Source organism: Annulohypoxylon truncatum, assembly GCF_022578515.1.
Source record: "Annulohypoxylon truncatum strain CBS 140777 unplaced genomic scaffold F4807scaffold_17, whole genome shotgun sequence".
Lineage (NCBI taxonomy): Eukaryota > Fungi > Ascomycota > Sordariomycetes > Xylariales > Hypoxylaceae > Annulohypoxylon > Annulohypoxylon truncatum.
In genome coordinates this window covers 679,991-703,900 of record NW_025953803.1, presented here as the reverse complement: position 1 = coordinate 703,900, position 23,910 = coordinate 679,991, and the positions used below count along the sequence as shown (strand labels likewise).

The window sequence follows — 23,910 nt, the reverse complement described above, 5'->3', positions numbered from 1 at the left end:
ATCAGATTTATGCAAGTGCTACTTCGTACCTTGGCAGCCTGGAAGATGGCTAAAGTTGACCTACCAGATCCCTAACTTATACAGTATCTTCTTCCCCATCAACAGACAATTCCACCGTACAAGATTTCACCGCTTTCCATTTTAGGGTTTAATCGAATCGCGTCTCCCCCTAAACCTCATCGCGTCGTACTGAATCTCACAAGGACGATAACTTTTTGCCCGCCAAATTCACACCTAATTCAACATAACAAACGGGGTACATCCTGTGATATCTACCAAAGCTATCATTGACAATCGTTGTCGAAGTTTCTCCCTAGTATTCTGCCGTTCATATTTCTAGACCTGAGGTAAGATTCACCTATCACCAACCTATAATTACAACTAAGATAAGGCTTTCATGCCAAAAGCTCTATTAGCGAGTTTCTAATCTTGGTTCCACCATTTACAATTAAGATTTGTCTCACTTGAAGGTGTACGCAGTTTTTGCAGTTTTCATATGCTAACGCACCTCATAGCTACCCACTCCAACAAATTCGGCTTTCAGGGCCGTTGACTAAATCGTATTCCTCCACGAGCCGTTTCTTTCATCTAAAAGAGAATCGTCAATATGCCTTACAACACCACAGCAATCCCTCCTCGCAAGGAGGTAACCGGCCAGACGCAGCTCCCTCGTAAGTCCATCCCCTTACCGTCACTCCGTATCATTCATTCTAACCGCTCACCCCTAAAGTATCACGAGTGAAGAAGATCGTCGCACAGGACCAGGACATCGGCATCTGCTCCAACAACGCCGCCTTCGTGATCACTCTCGCCACCGTAAGTCTCCCCTCCCTTGCCTCCCCATCCCCCTTCTTTCTCCCACCAACCACCCAAAAACACCCCCACTAACCCACCACTAGGAGATGTTCATCCAGTACCTCGCAAGCGAAGGCTTCAACATGGCGCGCATGGAGCGCAAGCCGCGCCGCAACATCCAGTACAAGGACCTCGCCTCCGCCGTCGCCGCCAAGGAGAACCTCGAGTTCCTCGAGGACATCGTGCCGAAGACGGTGCCGTACAAGCGCGTCAAGGCGGAGGCGGCGGCGACCCGCGCGCAGCTCAGCAGCAACGTGCCAGCCGGAGAAGCCGCCGGAGCCGCCGACCGCCCGGGCGAGACCCAGCGCGCCGACGCCGCCGCCAACGGCAAGAAGCACAGGCCGAGCACCAGCCGCTCGAGCCTGAACGGCAGCTTCGTCGGCGCCAGTGGTGCCCGCATAGTGAGCGATGACGACGGCACGGAGGCGGACCCCGCGGATCAGTTGCGTGCTGAGATGCGGGAGGCTAGCCGGGGAGGACGGGATGAGGATGTGGATATGACCGGTTAGGGAATTGGTGACGTTCGACGGTTCTGTAATCCCTTCTAGGTCTGTGAACAAAGTGTGGAATAGAGTCTGGATCCCGAAATATCGGATACGTGGATAGGGGTACCTTTACAGCACGAATTTTGGCGTTGGGGAGTAATTGGCATTGTACATGCACACACGCACGAATACACACATAACTTCTCGCAGGTGAAGGATTAGTATTGCTTGTCCATGGGTATACCCGAATCTTCATTTTATGGCTAATGCCATATATACCTGACCGCCACTAGTACCATGAGCACCCCAGATCCAATTTCTCTTTTTAAGGTACATGCCCAACCCCCCTACTCCTCCATTTCATCACTCAAGTGCACGCCGGCAGGTATCCTGCCCTCCCGTAGCATGGCCTCCAGTCGCGTGATCTCATCCAAGCTGGTGGCCTTCTTGATCATGTCCTGGAGACGCTTCTTCTCTTTGTCGGTGAGCTTGATACGCGACATGCGCGTGGGCAGCGCCCCTGACGGGGCTCCGTTGATAGGCAATGCCGAGTCGAACGTCCGGGATTTAATACCCATGATCTTGGACGCGAGGTCTGTCGGCTCCTCAGCGCTGCCGAAGAGTACTGCAGCTTGCTTACGCTCCGCGTCTTTCACCTTCTCGAAGTCGAGAAAACGTACCGAAGGGCAGCGCCATAGTACCCAGTATCGGTAATGCTGTAGTGCGATCCTCTGTAAGCGCGTGCCCTTTATCTTTTCCAGTGGCAAGACAAGGGGTAGAAATAAAGCAGATTCTTGAGCTTACCTCCTTCTTCGTAACGGGATTATCTCGCAATACCAAGTGTGTCAGTCGTGGGAAAGAGCCCAACGGATCTAAGTCTGCTAGCTCGGTCAGGTTGTTCGATTCCAGCTGTAGGTTCGTGAGGTTCGGGATCGAGTTGGCGAGGGTAGGTTGTATAGTGGCGATGCGGTTGCGCTGTAGTAAGAGAGATTGGATTCGTGGCGACAGAGGGAAGTTCCCTAGCACTTGGATGTCATTGTCGACGAAGTCTATGGCATCTTGGGGCTACATTATCACCTAGCTATTAGCAGCTGCATGGGTTATAATTCAAAGCAATGGGTCGGGATAATAGAAAAGACTTACGCCTGCAACACCCAAGTTCTCAATGGCCGGTATCCGATGTCCTGTTCACAGCCGGCGAGGGCATCGCTATCAACTCTGCTCTCTCCTAGATCAAAAAGTGTAGTATCTGTTCTTTTCTGACGTACCTCGAAGCTCGAGCTCGCGCTCCTTCAACGCGTTCAGCCACGAAGGGGAATTCTGGAGAAGCTCGGCCGTGAGCCTCATGTTGGGCTGGCCTTTGCTGAATCTTTACCGTTGCAATTTTCTATGTATATGTATCGGGATTGTCGTATCAGATGCGATTGGATTTGTTTGGGTAAATTGTTGTATTCAATTGAACGATGTCGCGTGTAGTGTTTTTTGATGAAGTAAGGCTGAACCTTGGAAATTTCCTGATTGTTTAAACGAAAAATTGTGACGCCAATCTAGAGCAGTCTCCAATTGTGGAGTGCGGGGAAGTATTTCGTACTGTACCTAGTATGTTATGTAATCTCTCTGTATAGGTACATACTTGCTTATATAGGCTTAGATACTCACTTTAAGGATTACTTTGGGAATATTCAGTTAAAGGATTGACTCCTGTTTCTCCCATTTTCTTTTTCTCACTTAGGAGTTCTATCATTGACACCTCACTTATGTACCTTCCCACCTAATGTACACCAGTCTCTTTTAAGGTTAACGCGGGCTCTTGCCGCTGTCTTTTCGGTCTATTAAAACTACAGCTGTACATGATGCTTGGAAAGTCCACAAGGATCGAACGCTAATATGCGGAATCATCCCTTTCGCGGCTTAGAGAGAGAAGGAGATTATAATTGGTCTGCTATAGGCTAGATGCGTACGAAGGGCTCCCCTAATATGCCTTCTATTAACCAATCTGGGAAAGGAGTCCGTACACCCTCGACGCGCTCCGGTTGACCAATATGCGACCTATGATAGGTCACTAGCCAATGGAAACCAAGACGAGGGGTAGGTATAGATTGGGCTAGGTAGTGTAGCTGGGCTGGGCTTGTCGGTGAAAATTAATAAATGTCAGCGTGGCTCTCATTATGGTTGAACGTCGAGTTATTTTGATCATTCGTATATCTCTATTCGCGGGAGTTGTAGGAAAGTCATAGAATCCTTGTAAGTTTCTTTGATGGAATAGTCAAACCAATGCTAACATGGCAAACCCAAAGTTATCTATAATATCCTCGAAACCACAAGCATCATAATATACTAAGGAAACAATCTAGAGCAGATTTAATAAGACCCCAGCGAGTTCTATTGTCCTTATACTCGACGCTCTTACGTCCTAGTTTCCATCTTGACGACGATGGGTGTATTATCACTCCTCATTAGTCTCGGAATTGGGATCGCTTTTGCGTACCTTATCGCCAAAGTCCTGGGCTTATCGAATGGCAATCATCCTCCTCTACCACCGGGCCCTAAGGGCCTCCCTTTTCTTGGGAACTTGAATGACCTGCCTCAGCCAGGGGTCTTGGAGTGTGATCACTGGTTGAAGTATAAAGATCTCTATGGTTCGTTAAGCTATTGACTATCGGAGCAGAGTCTGATCAGCAACTCTAGTTCGTGCTGATAAACCCCCTAGGTCCAATTAGCTCTATAACGGTAATGGGCCAAACCATAGTAATCATCAATGATGCCAAGCTTGCCTTCGAGCTGCTGGAGAAGCGCTCGACGAAGCATTCGTCAAGACCTCGACAGATATTTGCCGGAGAAATGTTCGTTCACCTCGCTGTTTATTAATCTATAGCTAGCTTTACGATCTAGAAAGTACTAAGAAATTTCCGTAGGGTTGGTTGGGGAGATTCGCTCGCCCTGTCACCATACAACGACCGGTTCCGATTGCATCGTAAGAATATGAGCCATATTATTGGTACTAAGAAAGCTGCTTCTCAGTTCAACACGTTACAAGAAGGCGAGGTAGGCCATTTTCTTCTTCATCTCTTGGATAATCCAGAGGGCTTTATAAATCACGTTAAGAAGTAGGTCTCCTGTTGAGTCTCCAGTTGTTTAAAGACTTAAGTCATGTTACTGACCATTTTACTTCTGAAGGGAAGCTGGTGCTGTGATTTTAAAGATTGCTTATGACTACGAGGCGGAATCTCACAAGGACGATCCTTTGGTCGACATGGCTACTATTGCTATGGACAATTTCGGACGTGCTGCAGTTCCTGGAGCGTTCCTCGTTGATGTACTGCCATTCTGTAAGTGTGTTGATGAATGGCTGGAAACTTTTTGGGCAACACGATTTAATTCCCTATAGTGAGACTAGTACCCGATTGGGTTCCCGGGACAGGGTTCAAGAAACTCGCCCGACAGTGGAGGGCCGAGGTCATGGACGTCTTAGAGAAACCTCACGCGTTCGTCAAGCATCAGATGGCTTATGGAAAGAATGAAATATCGTTCTTATCGAGACTATTAGAGGCTGGAAACCTAGACCCGGATGTCGAATACACGAACAAATGGTCAGCTGCGTCGTTGTACGCTGCTGGAGCGGATACCGTGAGCTCCCTTCCCCTTCGTCTTATTAAATCAAGGCGTGTATTAACCCAATTCAGACTGTGTCTTCGATTGCGTGCTTTTTCTTAGCTATGACCGTCTATCCGGAAATTCAGCAAAAGGCGCAAGAAGAGATTGACCGTGTTGTGGGGCAATATCGATTGCCCAATATGGCAGATCGAGAACATCTGCCGTATATTGAAGCTACCGTGAAAGAGGTTCTCCGCTGGCATCCCGTCGCTCCGATGGCACTCCCGCACACAAGTACCGATGACGATATCTGCGAAGGATATTTTATTCCGAAAGGGTCAATGTTGCTCCCAAACGTTTGGTGAGTATACCTAGATGTCCACAGGAACCTCCTGAATGTTTGGCAACTGATAGTGTGTTAGGCATTTCACACACGACCCGGATGTTTACCGAGATCCTATGATTTTCAAGCCCGAACGCTTTTTAGAGACTGACGGACACAAACCAGAACCAGACCCGCGCATGTTTGCCTTTGGGTTCGGACGTCGTATATGTCCAGGACGATACTTAGCAGACAATGCCCTCTACCTCAATATCGCACAGTCACTTGCCATGTTCAAGATTAGCAAGTACCTAGAGAACGGCCGGGAGATTTCACCTACCATCAAATTCGAACCAGGTGTAATTAGTCATCCTGCGCCATTCAAGAACGTTATCAAACCAAGATCCCCTCACCACGAAGCATTGATCAGGTCGATTGAGAAAACCTACCCATGGAAGGAGAGCGACAGCAAGGCTTTGGCCGGCATAGCTTGATATAGACAATTGCAGAGGTATGGATGGTTCGTAGTGCAATGGGGTTTGGTAATTGGGTTGTACAAATCTTACTTACCTATCGTGTGGTGAGAGGGTAATACGGGATAGGGGATCTAGAGCTCGGATTATAGCAAAAGGCGAATCAATAAGAGTTTCTTTAGAGAGGCTAGTTGGATCTATAAATGATATGTATGCTCAGACCACAAGGGATTCTCCAATCAGGTTCATTCGACAATGCCGATTCCTTTGCTGATGCCATCCATCGTTCGGGGATCGGGCTCCACATCATTTCTTGACAACCTAAACCGTCAGCTATCGTTAGTTAATAACCCCTTGTCAAGAAATGCTATAATACTGTCGGCCGTTCCTGTCTACACAAACAGTAGTTACGGCGACATCGAAGTCCTTCAAGGTCTCCCCCCTACGATCCTGACCGGCCGGCCAGAGCTCTGCGCCATCCAAGTTAATATGATTTCATCCGAGTCCTCTTCGTATATATTCGCTCTATTCCTGCCCTCAGAATGGAACTCGAGATTTCTCACTGTTGGCAGAGCTGGGACGGGCGGGTACATCAACTACTTCGACGTGGGTATCGGCACGCACTACGAATTCGCCGCCATGTCGACAGATAATGGACACAAGAGCTCTCCCTATGATATTACGTAGTCCTACAATGCGCCGGAGAAGGAGATCGATTGGGGCTGGCGTGCAATCCATGGATCTGTCGGACTTGCAAAGCAATCGATCAAAACTTATTACGGCAAAGACGCCCAATATTTCTACTATACCGACTGCTCGACCGGCGGCCCGCAGGGATTAGAGGAAGCTCAGATCAATGCCGACAGCTTCGATGGTATACTAGTCGGTGGCCCAGCCTGGTGGGTTACTCACTTGGTAGATGTGGTCATTAGGATCCAACAGGGTTACCATCCGCCGAATAACACGAGGAGTATCCCTGCTGAACTATTCCCCCTGATAGCTCTAACGGTGATTGAGCAATGCGACGAGGTGGACAGTGTCAAAGACGGTATCGTCAGCTCCCCCGAAAATTGCCACCCCGACTTCGAAGTATTGAATTGCAAAAACCCTCCGAACTCATCTGCAAACGCATCGGCATGCCTCATGGCCTCGCAGCTAGAGAGCTTGCAGGAGATATATTCTGATTATTATGTCGGGTCGGAGCTAGCGTACCAAGGTCTCGAGCTCTCTTCGGAATTAGGATCGTCAACCAATATTCTCCCTCTAGAACCGCTCTCGTTCGGTCTCGATTTCTTAAGATAAGCAGTGTTTGGAGACGTGAACTGGCCTCTTTCATCATACAATCGTGTCTACGAGTACGTAGAAACCCTGGACATTGTGGATGAATTCGATGCCAACAAATATGACATGCCCTCTTTCAGAGATCACGGTGGGAAAATCCTGATGTATCATGGACTGTCAGATCCTTTGATAGCCATGCGAGGATCCTCCTAGTTTTACGAGCAGGTCAAGCTGGCGACGTGAATCTTGCACTCCATGACCAACTGGTCCCGTCTCCTCTTCATCCCGGGGACGGAACACCAGTGGATCAAATTATTGCGACGACATGGAAACACCAAACTGTTCCAAGCTCGGGTGTGTTGAGGCAGCATCCTCTCTATCCGTATCCCAAAGTTGCCGTTTACAATGGCGATAGTAATGCGAATGACGCACAGAGCTGGGATTACGAATGAGTTTCGACTCGCTTGCCTTCTGAAGGGGCTTTCGCATCTAAGGAATGGTAAACCAAAAGTCAAAATTTGACGATGGAATCACTGCTCTGTAATATTTAGAAAGTTTCCGTATTAATTATATTACTTCATTATAAGATTGGTAGGATATCTTGAGACATCGAGGGCGGATGGGTTAAATGAAGGGGAGAGCTGGATCTTTTTATTTTTCGCTTGCTCACGACGACAGCGGTAACATTCCGCCATCCCACCAAATTCTTTCAACCATACGGCACCCCGCGCACGATGATTTGACCCTCTTCTAGCAGGGGCGCGATGGCCTAAACCCACCGTTTTAGCTGCTCATATTCAACAACTTACAGCGAGTATTAGTGTAGCCAGTACTAATGGATAATAGCGAACACCCACCCCTCTACCTTACGGCTCTTTCAAAAGAGACTACTCCAGCTACGTGATATTGATTTACTTCCAGGGGGGTATAAGCTAGAATCCACTGTATCTATAATGAGCTTTAGCGCTATATGAGCTATAGTCCATAGAGCCCTCTGTTTAACAATAGGCCAAGTCATACTGTCTGAGATCACTTGAACCGGGATACTTACTTAATCACTTCTACTCACATGTTGGTTGTGGCGAAGAGTCTAATGCCTTCTCCACCTAAGGTAGGAATCATTAGGATACCTATACACTTGGCGTATTAATTCCTCTTCGGCATTGTATGATGAGTCTGTTCCTTGACAAACACCACGTGTAGATGAGTTGCATCACTACGCGCCGTAAAATGACCTGGGAAGCTAGTTGTATGGAAGAACACAGAAATCTGAGCTCATGCGTGATGTGTGTTTTGTTATTGAACTTTTCTACTTAAACACAGGATGTGTTCAGTTCAATGTCCCTCTACATTTCTCACAAGACTCTACCTAAACAAACAACTATCCGCGAACATTTACTAGCTATCTACCTATTCCTATAAACAGAAGAAGATGAGCGCATACGACAACATGGCTACGAAGGAGAGGGTCACAAAGTACCGAGTAGACGAAACGAACAAGACTATCGAAGAATACAAGATTATTCTTCGTGGTATTGGTGACGACCCAAATATTTTAACTTCCTATGACGAAAACATGGCTCGTAGGATTCGAGATTGGGCTTCTAATACTCATGAAGAGTTCAGCCCTGCCGAAGACGCCGCTCCAGACGACGATGAGTATACTACAGCCGTTACTGATGCGCTTAGAGGCTTAGGTGATCTCATTGATACCGGGAATGAAATCCTGAACAAGAATGAGAACAAGATGTGGGAATATGAATCAGAGTTAATGAACTCAAAGAAGGAGGAATGCGAGAAGAAGAAGAAAGAGGAGGAGAAGAAGAAGCAGGAGGAGGAGGAAGAGAAAAAGAAGAAGGAGCAAGAGGAAGAAAAGAAGAGGGAGAAGAGAAGTTGTTGCTCGTGATGGAGCCTTTTCCTTTTTGGCCTTGAATGACGCGAGGGTTGGAGGATATTCGAGGGCGCCTACGATAGCACCTACTAAGCTATACCTATCTCATACAGGAATACCTAGGTAGGCATTGATAATATGTAACCGAAATCAAAGACTCGGATAGAAACAAACACAAAGTTCTAAAATGTTATGATGATTATTAAGTTATATTAGGCCCTATCTCTTTTCGAGCTAAGAAAGACAGGTATAATTAAGTAGAAGCTACAAGTCTTTGTGACATCCTGGCTCGCTCAGCTAATTATTGCTGAAAGGCCAACGCACCTGTAAGGACTCAATAGACAAAGGCTTTGTTATCTAGAATAACATATCAACCCATATATCTCAACACCGTTGTAGCTGAACAAGAAGACTGAGCAGAATCTAGCGGACCAACTACAAACTATAAGCTGATTTGTATTGTTATAAATATTTAGTACGTATCAAGCGATCTCCTAGGTATTATCCACAATGCACACAAAAGTACTATTCAATAAAACCGGTAGCATTTTAGGTAGAATTCCAATCAGAGGGAGTGAACCTAGCTGTTGCCAAGAAACTCAAAATTGCAGTGCCAGCGGAGCAGACCGTAACCACAAACTCCTGAAATCTAAAAGGAACTCGATTGAAAGCATAAGGCCGGAATACATCCCAGTTGGCCACCAACAAATTCCCTACGACGACATGGCCGTACCTCGCATACCCGAGTTTCTCATCGAGAAATATTTGCAAGAAACCCCCGAACTTGATATTTGCGATGAGAATTCAGATGGCGGATGCTATTTCCCATCGCCGATGACCACCTTTCTAATCGAGAGGCCTAAAAACCTCACATGTCTCATGTGTGAAGAGAAACTCAAAATGACTAGCACACAGAACAAGCAAACTCCAGGGATCCTGCCTTGCGGCCATGTGGCATGTCAACAGTGTCTATCGAAATGGGTTACAGAGAACAGAGATTGTCCAGTCTGCCGCGAAAGTATGGAGCATCCGGGCTGCGGACACAGAGTAAGAATTATGCCGATTCTCTACGGCGATATCGGACGGATACCAAAAACCATCCCCATGGGAGGATCAATTTCTCATGTTTGCCCAAGATGCACAATAGAGCGGTTAGTAGACGACGTACTTACCAAGATGGAAGAGACTGCGGCAGTATTTGTAAGTAATCGTCACCAGACAGGATCCGCCTCAGGACTTGATCGACATTCGGTGGAAGAATCTATGAAGAGTAACGTTGAAGATTACCACTCTCAACTTTCCAATATACTCCGCCAGTGGTAGGTGGAAGATTTTCATTGGATTAAAACACTTTCAGATGGCGGTTTCTGGGCCCCTATCTGACATATTTATTTTATTGTATGTCATTTTTTTTGTTTTACACAGGTACCAATCATATTATTAGGTAGTTTAATACAAACACCGACTGCCTTCCAAGATACGGCTATGTTATCCAAAAATATTAAATGTCTAACTCCGTTGTAATCGGCCGATCGAGTTGCCAGACTCCTTCCAGAAGTATTATGGGCTGATTAATATTGCAATCAATAATAGACAATTTCCGGTAGAGCTACTGCTTTTCCAGTCAGATACGGAACTGATGGCATGCGACGGAGCCAGCTATAAAGCCTCAGATCCCATGCGGAATGGTTCTGGTGATCGCTGTAGAGCATCGATTTCAGCGCTGTATCAGAACGAGCAGTCAGAAACTTGCTTATAATGTAGGCAGATTGACTATCGTGGGACAGCGACTCTTCAAATGAGAGAAAGGGCTATCATAATTAAGTACTATGTCTGTCATATGTCATGGATACATGAGTACAATAGACATGAGTTTGACTTGATATAGAACTCTTATGAACCTTACTACGAGGTTAGGGCTTTGAATTACCCAGATGCCTCCTTGATAAGCGTTCGGGCAGTCCACTCGGGCCTACTTATGAATGGAGAATGACCGGCATCAACACGAATTACTTTCTCGACTTTATGAGATCCGCTTGCCACGGCCGTGTCAATGAGGTACTGCGCGGCAGCGACAGTACTTGGCCGATCTGCGGTTCCCAGGATGTAGGTGGTTGGGATATGTCGCCAGGCAGCATATGTGGTAGTGCTCCAGTAAGATCCAAAACTCTGTGGACGTAAGTCTTTGGCAAGTTCGGCAACAGTTTCATCGTCAATATCCTGATAAAACATATCCTTGGCATCCTCTGGACGGATAGTGATGATACCGGCCTAGGATGCAAAACATCTGTTAGAAATGGCGAATGAATAGCCAGGAAGCATATCATACATCTATATCGGTCTTCATTTCGGGAGCCATGTTATCGCGAGTGCCATGGGGAGAGTGCTGAAAACCCTCAGGTACCAGAAATGCAGTGATGTAGATCAGTCTTACGACACCGCCTTTCAGCCCCTTCGACGTAGTTGCTTGTTTATCAAGGCCTTCCAAGGCGGTGCCTGCAGTCATGCCACTGAAACTATGTGCGACGACGACGACATCATACTCCTGGACGAGGTCGGATACTGTCTTCCTAATGATTTCTACATCCCCTGACCAGTTGGGTGTCGGCGGACTAGAGCCACTCGAAGGTAACGCTGGTGCGATGGCGCTGTAGTTCTCCTTGTTAAGCTCGGAGATAAGAGTGCTCCAACATTGTGGACCGTGCCATGCCCCATGGAGAAGAACAAAGACTGGCTTAGACATTTTCTGCTGATGAATAACGAAAGGCTTCGCGGCTAATCTACTAGAGAGTCAATGATATGACTCCCCGAGGGTATTTGAAAGGCTCCTGTGAAAAAATTGAATATGCTCACGGATATCAACTGTACCGGCTCCCAACGCTTAATGCTGACAGCATAAGTATGGATGCGGCATAGAGCATGGAATCCATCTGCAGGCAACGATATGAGTCGCTCGGGCTGACCACTGAGGGCATTAAGTTGATAGGTACAATTTGGTGCTTGGATGGGGATATGACTGCAGATTATGAGGTCCAATTGTTCCGTTTCATTGCACTGGGAATCCAATCCTTCAGCCTTAACTCAATCATATTTCTGTGAACCACGTGATAGAGCAAACAGGACAGCCTCCGGAGCAATTCGTAGTTTAGCGAATAGGGGAAAGAATTGCTTATCAACCGAATGATTAATTGGTATAAGAATACGATTAGAGATTGGTCGTTAGATTAATGGCAACGAAACGCAATGGGATACTCTGCAACGACTTACTGACATCGATACTATATTGATATTACCTAATCATAGTATTACATAATCTCCCGTTACGTAGCAATTTCATTACATAATTTTTCATTATGTAATCATTCTATTTTGACGGAATCTCATCATGACCCTTCGTCTTCTAAGCTTTTAAGTCTTTATTTCTGCTGATCTCTGGATTCAGCATACGCATCTCTTATGAGCACTCTTAGCGTTACACCCTCGAAAGTATCATGGTTTGCATTGATTTTCTTCTCATTTCCATTGACACAAAGCATATGCTTTGCTCGCAGCAGAGCTTTGATTACATACCTAGGTACCCAGTTAGCATCTACTGCATTCTTTACAACTATTCCTACATACATGCTAATACATGCTTGGTCTACAGTCACAGTTATCCGTAAATAAACGTAGAAATATTTATAATTTACATTCTTCTTATTCAAGAATTGCAGATTTCACTATCGCAGCTTGAATAGGGTATGATCTTACCTAATGATGCAACGAGTTGTGATTGGGTCAACAATATCGACCAATTAGATGGCGTTTTTCCAGCTCTGTTTCCCGATTCAGTAAGATGACATCATGACATATATACATCCGCGTGGTAGTAGCGTCACAGGTAGGATATCGTGATCTGTGATCTCTTTGTCCTAAACTTTCCGGAATTATTCGTACTACCATATCATTTATCGTTGACGTAGTTTGCTGTGTGGCGGTTCTCTGGAGAAGATTGCTTGAATACAAAAGCTCGAACGGCCCCATTCACTTTAAGACAATCCAAGCCACAGCAACCACCCTACGACAATTACCTATTAATCTTTCTTGAATTTTGTATATTCAACATTTTACAGCCAGCTATCGTCATCATGAGTATTGCAGCAGGAATTGGCCACTTTACTCAATCAATCCTCGAGATGATTCATGGCGTCTTTGCAGCCATTGTCGGCTTCTTTCAATCGATCATCAGCGTAATTGTTGGCATCTTCCAATCGTTGGTACAATTCATCGAGGGTATTCTTGGTTTCGCAATCAGTACGTTTAGCTTCATCTTAGACACCAAGCTATCGTCATGTACGCTAACCTCAGTAGACAATTTCTTCATCCTGGCTACAGGAGCAGCTCTCATGTTCGCTTATGTACTTTATTCTCAAAGACAGGGAACTACTGCAGGAGGTCGAACTATTAAGAGCAAGTCATATTAGCATTACACGTTGTTTCCATTGAAGATGATAGATTGTTGAAAATCCATACGATTGAACAGTTGGCTTTATGGACATGGAGGCTTTATGGCCTAGGAAGGAGTTTAGAGACGTAGCTGTACATTAACATACATTCTGAGATAATTTGTGCCTTATAATTATATGATTACGTGATTAATCAGCCTTTGCATAATGCACGTGTCTAAACCCGATGTTCAAGTAAACTGCCTATATTCCGATAACCTTAGGCGAAGCATATGATTGTATCACCGTATCCCAGAAATATCCCAGCTACAGCTCTGTATTCCGTGAAATGCGGTCCGAATGAGATTCCTCACAGGATGGGTCACCGTTTGGTCTAATAAACCTCACCGGACGGCGCCACTCTCCGTGTAACCGGCTTGATGGGTCCGCTTTCTCCGTGCCACGGATGACATCCGCCCTCGAGAAATCGGGGAAACCATTTCTAAGATTGGGGAGTTCTCCGAGCAAGATGTGGGGCGTTTATAATAGTACATACCTGCATAACTCGAATGGATACCTAAATTGCCGGAATCATGCATTGATTGCCAAATACGACGGTGAGATTGATGGATTCCTGTAGATCGCTGTCAGCACGAGAGGGGATGGGGTTGGGAAAAGCCCTACTCGTGCCGCATGGCCACATTCTTTCCTCTCCCCTTGACTGTCAAGTACTTGGAGACAGGGGCTGATAGATGGAATATACGTCGAAGCATATGCAACAGGCTACCAAAATCCACAGTGGTTAAATTCCAGGGTAACCTCCCTTTGTAAACTCAGAGTATTATCCTAGACAGAATTTCCGCGGTGTTGGAAGATTACCTAATGCTGCTCAACGACTCCAAAAAACCCCCGAAACTGTACGTAAGGAAGCCATCCAAAAGGCAAAGTTTAAGGGTGGCGGTTCAGGCAAGGCGTAATGCATAATCCTTTCCGTTGATTCGCGTTAGTATGGAGCAATGAGAAAAAAAAGGATAAATGAACATCAGCTGCTCGCCGTATTACCTATCACCTCCTTGTCCTTTTGAGCTTCGCGAAGGACCTCCCGCATGCGGGAATACAACGCCAGATCTGCCCCTTGCCTACTATTATCAAATACAACCCTCCGCAACCTATTGACCCAAGGGATCAAAGACTTATAGTATGGGTTGCAATGTCGAGTGAACGTGTCGATAAAATGCGACTCCCTTGTTATGATACCGATTTTCTGTTCAGCTAATACCTCTGTGTTCATATAATTCCATGGCTCAAACCGCTCAATGGCCTTACCCTTCCCTAGTCCGCCGTAGTGTATGCATATCCAAAACAGCACCCAAAAAAAGGATTCCAGGTCATGCATGAAAGTATGCAGCTCGCCTAGGAGCGTCCCGATTGCCATAAAAGCCCTCGTGCCGGTCTTTCCCTTCGCGCCCGAAGCACCGTCTCTCTGTTCTTTAATAGCGAGGTCTAGATCGATCAAGAAACTTGGCCAGGAAGGGTTTCTGTTGTCCTCGTTGACCATAAGGTTGTTAATTGATATGTCTCTATGAAGGATACCGGCCTTGCGCAATAGGGACTCGTGTCCCCGGATACAACCCTCTATTGCAACAAGGAGAGCCACAGGCGAACTCGCTTTATAGATATTCTGCCCATAATCACGAACAATAACACGCCGATGGATGCGATTCTGTGGTGCACTGCGGTGAGCCAGGTCTACTTTAATCGGAGATTCCGAGCGGGGTCGCTTGCTCGACGGCAAGCGCGCACCAGTTTGGCTGGATGACCTCTTCTGGCCGGCCGTGCTACTCTGAGAAATCTGAGAAATCTGGGAAACGCTACGCGTATCCAAACCTTGCGGCTGGTAGTTAGAGGCTCTGGTAGAATCTAACCCTTTTCGGATGCCGTGTTGGACATCATCGACACCGCCATCGACATGGACGGTCTCGTGGTAATAGTACCTGGCCACGTTGCAGACGCCCTTCTCGGTTACCTCGAGTAATAGCTCGCCCTCCGCGTCCCGCTCGGGGTACTGCCACGAGTCTTTGATGACGAGCGTCGTAGCTGGGTGCCCCTCCGGGTGAGCCTTCCAACATGTGGTTGCCCGACCTGCGATGCAACGCACTCGTGCCATAACCTCGTCGATCACGATGCGTTCCGGCGTTCCGCCCCGGATTATCTCGATGCACCGCTCGCCGTCGGACGGGACGAAAGTTGGGTCAAATCCTAGGCCCTTCTCCTCTAGCCACAGAAAGCCGAGAATCGTCGACACGAACTGGAGCCCGTCTTCGTTGATATCGAACTGCGTCGAGGCGATCCCGCCAAGGCGGTCGAACTCCCACACACGCATAAGAGATCCGCAGAGAGTAAAAGCTAAGACGAAGCGTCTGGTATCTTGTGCGGCAAATACGTCCCTAACGTATTTTCCGATGTCGAACCACGCCGCATTTTGTCGGTCTTCCTTTGGATTACTTTTCAGCTCACCGGGGATGAGAATCTGAGACCAATCTGCCAAAGCCTCGGGGCGGCTTACGATGCCAACTTCCAGTTTACGCTTTGCCGTCGAGCCTCCGAGCGGCTTGTTCGGCTCTGCCAATAATCCTCGTATCGGTGTTGGTCTGTAATCTTGAGCCCACCGTATAAGTTGTTCGATTATCGTTTGAAGCCAGCTCAGGACAGCAGGTTCCTTGGCGTCTCTCGGCCATCCAGTCCATCCTTGGCAAAAGAATGGATCCGGCCCCTCGGAACACTTTTGAAAGATATTTTGAGATGCGCTTTCTAGCTCCGGAATGCTACCGAAGAAGGCCTCATGAAACCCTGGGATATCGACGTACATGGGTCCGAGATCCTCCTTAAGCACATCATCTGTATCCCTACGGCGTTCCGAAGAGTTTACGATACTGACCATATTATAGGACGACGGCGTCTGCTTGAGGTGAGAAGCGATCGATCGGGGCGGTGGGGTGGATTCGGTAATAGCATGATAAACTTGGGCCCAGATCTCCTCATCAGGTTCCTTAGCGACAACTGCTCGTAAAAGAGGTTTAACACGGTCGAAGTCGAAGTTATTAGAGGCAACGACAGAGGTAAGCCTTGATAAGTCGGTTAATAGAGTCTTGCTGTCAAACCGAAGCAGACGAGATACCTTAAGCTGTTGTAACGCTAATAGGAGGTCGAGAATAACATTTTGGAGATCTAAATACTAGTTAGGAGAGTACATTGTCATAACGTCAAACTATTTACCTTCATCATCAAGTTGATTAAAGGCCAGTCTCGAATAAGGGATGTCTTTACTCTCACAGAGAGAATTAAACGACGCAAGGAAAGTCTCAAGGCCTTTACCGATGGGATTGTTTCTGATAATTTCCGACCGGACCTGTTCTGCCATGGTAGGTGATTTAGAAGCTTAAGAAAGCGAGATTGATGAAGGTGACGCGACGCGACGCGACGCTGGGGAGCTGGGCTTTTTGTTTTAAACAAATGCGGGGATTCGAAGCTTGCGTTAACCAAATGACTAACAGCGGCGCGGGCGTCTCTGCTGACTAAAGCCCCTGTTCTCATGTGCCACATCAACCGGCCTTGGCGGTTAGCCGTAGGGCTGTTACTCCGTTTGAGCCTCGACGCTCCAAGCCACCCAAGGAAGCGTTTTATAAGAATACAGGGAGACCGATCGAGCTCGTCCGGGACCGAGTAGCGCCTCCTTCTACTAAATGTACATCACACGAGAGGGTAACATTGATGCTTCGATCAGTGGCACAAACAGAACCAGGAGGACAGCAAGAAACTAGTTAAGTGGTCCAAGGCCGAGCGATCGTATCTTGTCACGAAAGGCCTTAACATGGTTGCTAGTCGGATAGCGTGAACTTGGGTTGTAGACTGCTCGTAGCATGTGTGAATGATTACTTGTGAGTAAAGGAAAACTCTGCGTTGCACCGAATGACCTGTTGATGAGTATTTGTAAGATCGGAACGTCATTTCGAGCAGAGCATACTGGTTACATTTGCCGCCCGCTAGGAGGGTCCCATGACCCTGGTCCTCTCTGACGTCTTCGTCCTCGTCGACGACATGGATTTGTTCTTCAGGCAGGCGACTATCAAAGCGGCATTCATCACCTTCGACGGCGACAAGCGGACGTGCCTAGGCCAAAAGTGTATGGCGGCACCGCGTGACTATGTCGAAACTTTCAACGCCTGATCCTGTGGCGTTTGGATTCGACGTGTAGGTATATTTACGAAGGGTTCTCTGTGTTGGTCCTTAAATTCGACCATAAGAGTGTTCAGCTCTCATCCTTTTCTCTCATATTCCAGGGCCAGTAGGGGGCCAGAGACCAATAGCAGGTTTCCCACTGTCACCTAGCCATTCCATCCCATTCCCAACACAAGCATGCCATCTCCGCGTAGTTTCCTCATCAGAATCCCATAGCCAATCGGGCCTGCCATCGAAAGCGCAAGTAGCTTCGGCGCATTAATGATTATATCGAGCGGTTCGCTATACCTAGAACCGATGTCTAGGATGCCCATCCGAAGCTACGACATCCTGAGCATGGCAACTGCCATGTCCTTCATCAACATGTTGAAGAGATCAGCATCCGGTTTATTGCGCTAGGCATGAGAAGGCTGGACCTCATTAACAACCGCGTCCCGATCAACATTGTCATCCAAGTTGGATGGCTCGTTATTCTCATCGTTGGACCCCGCGGCTGGCTCCACTGCGTCCGGATCTCCCGTGTAATACCATAGACCGTTCGGCGCAATGGTTCTTGCCCTTGACGCTAAAATTCTGTAATGTGGGCGATGTTCGACGAGTTAAGATTGGTCGTACCACGACTCCGGAAGAGGTTTGGTGAGACGAGGGCACCGGTGGAAACCAGATCCGTCAGCGAAACACTTTACGATTGCTTTCTCAGAGTATCATTCGGAGCGTCGAAGCCATCTTCCTCAAGATTGCCACACTCAAAACTGTGATTGTAAACATCTGTGATGGTTTTATGATGTATAGTAAGGGGTGTGACTTTTAGGATGCTAGCAGCCAGTGCGAGGCGATGATCCTTGCGCATCTGCCTCCGTTTGTTTACCGGGTCTTGGGCTTTCAAATTCCACTTTTCCAGATGCGGCAACGTGTCTGCAAGCTGGCCCATGGTTCTTGAATGTAGTGCAAGATCGGAACTAGCCGCGATGTAAAGAGACGCGACGTACCGCACGGTAAGTAGCTCTACAGCATCGAGCATCATATACCGCCGGGAACAGCTTGAATTCAAGGCGTCAAAGTCGAAATCTTTAGGCCCTTGGAATATGTCGATATCCCATTCCACAACAACCTGCAGCTCGAGTGTTGCGCCGACGTTGTCCCAGTCTTCCGAGACATCAAAGAGCTTGAGTATGCTACTTTCCAAGGCGGTCTGGTTCTGAGCAAGTTGTTTGTGATTATTAGGCGAGCATCTCTGTTCCTATATGCTGGTTTCATATCAGTGAGCCTAACCTAAGTGAATTATACCTACCTTAAACTTGAAGATTCATCTTCATGCTTTGCAACCAAGACCAACGGAGCCAAGAAACAAGTACCTTGGTACTAAGGGACATAAGATGATTATAGTGATGCTAGATCGTAATCTGATATATTTCACTGCTGTTCTTCCATGCTTTCTCGGAGAATCGCAACCTGCTTCTTGATCTCTTTCCATAAGACAAGACCGTCCAAATCATCATCACCGCCAAGCACCCCAACCCACCCGTCGTTCATCTCTTGAGTAAGTGGAAGTTCATAATTGGGGTCGATCCCCTCCCCCGTCCTCGCGATGGCCAGCAAGGCGGCGACGAAAGCCTCCTGCATGTAAGCGAAGCTAAACTTATCCGTGATGCTGGCAATAGCGCTGCAGAGCTTGTCGGGGAATTCGATCTCCTTATTGTTAGCGAGCTTGGACTGCCAGAACTTGCAGTAAGCTATGCGCTGGTCCAGATCTGGGTCTGGAAAGAGGTACTTCCGGTCAAATCGAGACGGACGTTTCTATCTGCGTGAGTAGTCACAGCTTATAAAGCAAGGGTGAGAAGGACGTACCGAAATACCTGGATCTAAGCGATCGAGATGATTCGTGCTGCCAATCATGAAGATGCCATCATTGCTCTTCAATCCATCTACCTCATTTAGAAAGTAGCTCCGTACGTTATCAGAGACGATCGTGTCGAGGTCCTCAAACACCAAATAGCAGGGGGCAAATTGCCTGGCCTTGATAAATATTTGCTTAATCGAAGATTCTGGTCCGGTATACTGGATAGAGTTAGCGTATATAGTCTACATAGCTTATAAGCAACCTCGAGAGGGACTTACAGAGGTCAACGAGCGGACGTATAGAGTAGGAATGGGATCTTTTCGGCTGTAGAGTGTGCGCATCATAGCCTTAATGGAAATCGTCTTTCCGTTTCCAGGAGGTCCATAATAGATGATACCTCTCTTCCACGGGACCTTCAAATTCTTATACGTCTCTTGCGAGTTGAAGAACGACAGATGATCGTTGATGATGGCTTGCTTCATCTCCTCATCCAATATCACGGAGTCCCAAGATGAACCCATCACACTCTGGTACAAAGCAGCGTTCTTCTGCCAGTAGCCGCCATCGAAGACCCAGATTTCGTCGTGAAGTTCACTACTCCATTGACCGGCAGCAACACACAAGGCATCGGCTTTAGGAATATCGGTGGTGAGGATATAGTAATTGTTGACTGAGGGGTAAGAGCCAGATCCATCCCTGCCCTCAATCCGATAGACAATGAACTCGGAGTCATTCCACTTGTATAGGAACTTGCCGAATACAATGCGATCCGCCAATATACCGTTTCCGCCATCCATGCGTCGTGCTGACGGGATGTACACTTTCCAGCTCACTACCGGCGGAAGGTTGCCGCCATCTTCGATGACGCTAAAACTCGCATGTCCGGCGGACGCGTAAGCGAGCAAGTTGCTGGAGCCCTCCGGTGCTATCACTAGCTCAAGGTTCGGGTATTCTTGTCGCAATGCCTGCACAATTATACTATCCGTGTTCACTCGTTTGGCGGTAGAGTGATCAAAGTACGCTTCCGTCACTGTTCGGGAAGCCATATTGATGATTCACCAGCAACAGTCCCTTCAAATCAAGAATTAATTGAGACCTGGCATATAACAGTCAGTGTGTTGGGCGGTTGGGGAGCTTCCAATTGTATACGTTTGAACAAAGTGGCTGCCTGTTTACTGCCCTGCTGAATCGATCGATGATCGACCTGATCCTCCGTGGTTGCGGGGAGAAGGGATTGGCTTACTGGCTGCGCCACCGCCTTAAATACGAGAGCTTTCGTAGCACACGCCCTGGAGCAGGGCGCACACCCTCTGCATCATTGGCTTAGGTATCCGTAATGAAAATAAATACCAATCCCGTCAGCAATTGTTTGAGGTAATTGGCTAGAATATAAATCTTAGGCCAACAGCTACATCACCAGGTAACACGTGAAGCCCCTCAATTGTACTCTCCTGGGTCCTCGCTTGTCTTTCTTGCCCATTGTACTGGTAAAAGCCTTACAAACGACAAGGCAGTTTATCAGGAAGCGAGGCTGTATCGGCGATTCAGCTTTCCGTAGATCGTAGGCGTGTTGTCAATTGGGTACGATGGTTTCGAAGTAAGCCAACGTTCTCCCACCGAGAAGCGTGCTAGAGACATTATGCATGCAAAGGGATTGGGGCAAAGAATAAAAGCCGAACTAAATGTCGAGTTATGAGCTCTGTCCCAACTAGCTTCTCGTCAAAGGGGCTTGGAGAACTTCTGATTTGATATGCGAATTGTCATCTCCATTCAATCCGCTCGGGGACTAACACGCTACCTGGCTATTTGATGAAGAATCCAAGAATTGAAACGCGATCAAAACAAATACCAGGATAAAGAAGATTAACCACATTTAAATCGACCAATTGAAAAAAAGGTTGATGCTTCAACCAATGAGATTTCGAGAAAATAAAGTACTTACGGCCTATCTAGGTAAAGCTTAAAGGTGTTAGGCAGGAGGTATTTAGCAACAATTCACAAGCAAGAGAGCATTTCGACCAATAGAGCATCTTTCACTCCACTCCTGGGGTAATTATCGAAGCACCTTACCAAAAATAGAAATCGTAATTAGCACGACGAGGGGTACACCAATTAAGGAAAGAACTTGAGCCTTTCCCACTAAACCAGGACCCCACTAGTACTATCTTGAGCCATACTAATACCCCTGTTGTTTGTGTACCTTCAAGGTACTGAGCTAGCCATCGGGAAAACAACCACTGATTTGACTGGATTGGCTAATTGTGGCTGAGATGTCTAAACTCTCTTACGACGACAACTCGAGTTGATTGATAACGATAACCTACCTGACTTTCCAACGTCCGTTTCTACGTTAACCGCCACTTATCCGCAATGATAATTCCTTGATTGTGTAGATGGCTCCCTTACCAAGTAGTGAGGGTAGTATAGCCGAGAACAGTGCTGCTTTCGATATTATCCAGCATGGTCACAAAGATCTAGTCCAAGCCATAGCCTTCAACGCATACGGCGATAGATGTGCGACCGGTAGTGTTGATGGAAAGATTCGAGTCTTCAATCGACACCAAGATGGCGTCTGGAGACTATGTGACAACTGGAAGTCCCACGCCAGTGAAATACTAGAGGTTCGTCACTCGTCCTAGGGTTAAAAGCGTAGCAGTTCCACATCATACTGACCGGTTACATCCAGCTTCAATGGCTCCCGCCGACTATTTATCCCAACTTGCTGGCTTCTCTTGGTATAGAGGGCTGCTTTAGGCTATGGGCTGAAGATCCTTCCGCTGCTCCGGGAAGACGCTTCAGCGCGAGAGACGGGAACGGTAAGAATGTGTCGGAGCTCAGATCTGGCCGGTATCCATATAGATCCTTTTCAGTGAAGCATGACGAGACAACGCGGTGCACCTACATCGCTCTGCTTACTGCCGACGGCCATCTCACCGTATACGAAGGCGAGGAGCCCGAGACTTTGACAGATTACGCCAAGTTCGATGATTTCCAGGCCTTCAGTAAACCTAATCGAGGCGAGGAAACGTGTTTCAAGGTTCGCTTCGATCCAAACCCTGAGCCTTGCTACACTGCTTTGAGAGCGGGCGTCCCGACGGATGCCCTAAGCTTGGTAGTATCCGGATTAACTTCAGTAAAAATCTACAGAACACGCGACACCGTTACCAGTTCTTTCGGCGCTGCCACCAGGGGCAGGGAATTCTATCTCGCCACTGAAATCAAGGAACATAACCACTTAATTCGAGATGTCGCCTGGGCTCCTGGAAATTACAGAGGTTATGACATGATCGCTACAGCTTGCCAAGATGGCATTTTAAGGGTATTCCGAATTGATACACCCTTCAACAAGGATGATGGCAAATCTTGGTCCCTGGCAGACATCCTGGGCAATACGAGAGCGGAGGAGAATTCGGCTCCTAGAAGCAATCATCCCCGTCGACAATCCCAAGTTCCTTCCGGCATAGGAGCAGGGATCGCCAAGTCCGAGACGCATAGAGAACGGACTTCGACCGATCTACCAGGACAGATACAACATACCGTCAAGGTGTTATCTAAACTCACCCACCGATCACCCATCTGGAGGGTTGGATTTGATGATGACGGCCAAATCCTGGGAAGCGTTGGAGATGAGGGAAAATTAGTGTGCTACCGACAGTTACCTGACGGTACATGGGCAAAGAGTTCGGAGTTAGGCATGATGAAGGCCAGAATGACTGCGCCGCCCATGAACCTGAGCTGAATTGTCTCTACAGGTCGAAAACAGCTGGGAACCAACCGAGCTGTTGCTACGTTAGATTCCCGTTCCATGGCGCGTACGAAACCTCATCTAACATTCCACCGCAAACCACGGCCTTGATCAGGCTTTGATGGATCTCCTTCCGGCCTATCGGTACCTACAGCCTTGATTACGCTCCCCTAGTTGCCTTTCGAGCCCATTCGATAGGTAGATTTATACCGTCTCGCATTATTTTTACATCTAGCGCAGAATACTTCGGCTACCTACTCAATGCTTTCCTTTTAGCAAGCACATCGATTCTCACGGGCCATTCTCGTCAAACAACCCATCGAACTAGCATTAGACAAGGCTGTTAGGCGGTATGAGGATGGCATCGTCCTAAATCGAATCGAATACGTCCTAGTTTGTGCTTCATCACCTGCGCTGCTGTTCCTCTCGTACATTTCGAATGCCGTGGAAACACCCTCTAAGGGGCTGGTCTGGGGTCGACCCGGTGAATTACTCGCCTGTCCGAGATACTATACGGTACAGAGATGCTTACATTTTAGTCTATCCCAAAACGCTTGCTTTGAGGTCGTTATGCGCGACGGTATGCTCGGCGCTACCGTGGGGTACATTGGTATGGCTAGCAAAATCAATTCACGAGTATCCAGTCGTTTTTGGGTATCTTCCAATACTTCATCCTCGAGCATAACCTACGTAGTTCATAGAAGCTGGCAAGATCCCCTTCTCTCTCTCAGGAGTCCGTACGGATACACATTTCTCGTTCG

The 23,910-nt window shown here is 47.4% G+C and overlaps 10 protein-coding genes across 10 annotated transcripts; 6 read left to right on the top strand and 4 right to left on the bottom strand.

Moving 5' to 3' along the window:
- The first annotated feature begins 326 nt into the window (after positions 1-326).
- On the top strand, positions 327-1,540 carry F4807DRAFT_427215 (histone-fold-containing protein). Its single transcript, XM_047998134.1, has 4 exons — positions 327-347; positions 408-671; positions 731-816; positions 900-1,540. Exons 2-4 carry the CDS (start codon positions 608-610, stop codon positions 1,362-1,364), a joined length of 615 nt encoding a protein of 204 aa, XP_047854094.1. The 5' UTR covers positions 327-347; positions 408-607; the 3' UTR covers positions 1,365-1,540.
- F4807DRAFT_427213 (L domain-like protein) lies at positions 1,541-3,069 on the bottom strand. Its single transcript, XM_047998133.1, has 4 exons — positions 2,609-3,069; positions 2,484-2,524; positions 2,145-2,405; positions 1,541-2,056 (listed from the first exon to the last, which is right to left on the bottom strand). The coding sequence occupies exons 1-4, from the start codon at positions 2,685-2,687 to the stop codon at positions 1,688-1,690; spliced, it is 750 nt and encodes a 249-aa protein (XP_047854093.1). The 5' UTR covers positions 2,688-3,069; the 3' UTR covers positions 1,541-1,687.
- F4807DRAFT_97348 (putative cytochrome P450 oxidoreductase OrdA-like protein) lies at positions 3,063-5,867 on the top strand. Its single transcript, XM_048003724.1, has 8 exons — positions 3,063-3,584; positions 3,638-3,979; positions 4,051-4,183; positions 4,256-4,447; positions 4,518-4,669; positions 4,729-4,967; positions 5,024-5,295; positions 5,357-5,867. The coding sequence occupies exons 2-8, from the start codon at positions 3,775-3,777 to the stop codon at positions 5,748-5,750; spliced, it is 1,587 nt and encodes a 528-aa protein (XP_047854092.1). The 5' UTR covers positions 3,063-3,584; positions 3,638-3,774; the 3' UTR covers positions 5,751-5,867.
- F4807DRAFT_467757 (tannase and feruloyl esterase-domain-containing protein) lies at positions 5,643-7,128 on the top strand. The gene is made up of 2 exons (XM_048002530.1): positions 5,643-6,335; positions 6,417-7,128. The coding sequence occupies exons 1-2, from the start codon at positions 5,985-5,987 to the stop codon at positions 7,029-7,031; spliced, it is 966 nt and encodes a 321-aa protein (XP_047854091.1). The 5' UTR covers positions 5,643-5,984; the 3' UTR covers positions 7,032-7,128.
- Positions 7,129-8,460: 1,332 nt separating this feature from the next.
- Positions 8,461-8,916, top strand: F4807DRAFT_460788 (uncharacterized protein; the record flags this gene model as incomplete). The annotated part of the gene is made up of 1 exon (XM_048001579.1): positions 8,461-8,916. One exon carries the CDS (start codon positions 8,461-8,463, stop codon positions 8,914-8,916), a length of 456 nt encoding a protein of 151 aa, XP_047854090.1.
- A 1,793-nt stretch (positions 8,917-10,709) lies between these two features.
- Positions 10,710-11,644, bottom strand: F4807DRAFT_467753 (alpha/beta-hydrolase; the record flags this gene model as incomplete). The annotated part of the gene is made up of 2 exons (XM_048002529.1): positions 10,710-11,172; positions 11,231-11,644. The coding sequence occupies 2 exons, from the start codon at positions 11,642-11,644 to the stop codon at positions 10,828-10,830; spliced, it is 759 nt and encodes a 252-aa protein (XP_047854089.1). The 3' UTR covers positions 10,710-10,827.
- Positions 11,645-12,823: 1,179 nt separating this feature from the next.
- Positions 12,824-13,450, top strand: F4807DRAFT_97254 (uncharacterized protein). The gene is made up of 2 exons (XM_048003723.1): positions 12,824-13,194; positions 13,252-13,450. The coding sequence occupies exons 1-2, from the start codon at positions 13,029-13,031 to the stop codon at positions 13,362-13,364; spliced, it is 279 nt and encodes a 92-aa protein (XP_047854088.1). The 5' UTR covers positions 12,824-13,028; the 3' UTR covers positions 13,365-13,450.
- Positions 13,451-14,261: 811 nt separating this feature from the next.
- F4807DRAFT_97196 (uncharacterized protein) lies at positions 14,262-16,925 on the bottom strand. Its single transcript, XM_048003722.1, has 2 exons — positions 16,602-16,925; positions 14,262-16,553 (listed from the first exon to the last, which is right to left on the bottom strand). The coding sequence occupies exons 1-2, from the start codon at positions 16,744-16,746 to the stop codon at positions 14,368-14,370; spliced, it is 2,331 nt and encodes a 776-aa protein (XP_047854087.1). The 5' UTR covers positions 16,747-16,925; the 3' UTR covers positions 14,262-14,367.
- A 2,052-nt stretch (positions 16,926-18,977) lies between these two features.
- Positions 18,978-20,450, bottom strand: F4807DRAFT_451866 (P-loop containing nucleoside triphosphate hydrolase protein; the record flags this gene model as incomplete). Its single annotated transcript, XM_048000273.1, has 3 exons — positions 18,978-19,361; positions 19,413-19,622; positions 19,683-20,450. The coding sequence occupies 3 exons, from the start codon at positions 20,448-20,450 to the stop codon at positions 18,978-18,980; spliced, it is 1,362 nt and encodes a 453-aa protein (XP_047854086.1).
- Positions 20,451-21,649: 1,199 nt separating this feature from the next.
- F4807DRAFT_97169 (WD domain-containing protein) lies at positions 21,650-23,366 on the top strand. The gene is made up of 2 exons (XM_048003721.1): positions 21,650-22,025; positions 22,091-23,366. Exons 1-2 carry the CDS (start codon positions 21,798-21,800, stop codon positions 23,141-23,143), a joined length of 1,281 nt encoding a protein of 426 aa, XP_047854085.1. The 5' UTR covers positions 21,650-21,797; the 3' UTR covers positions 23,144-23,366.
- Positions 23,367-23,910: the final 544 nt, after the last annotated feature.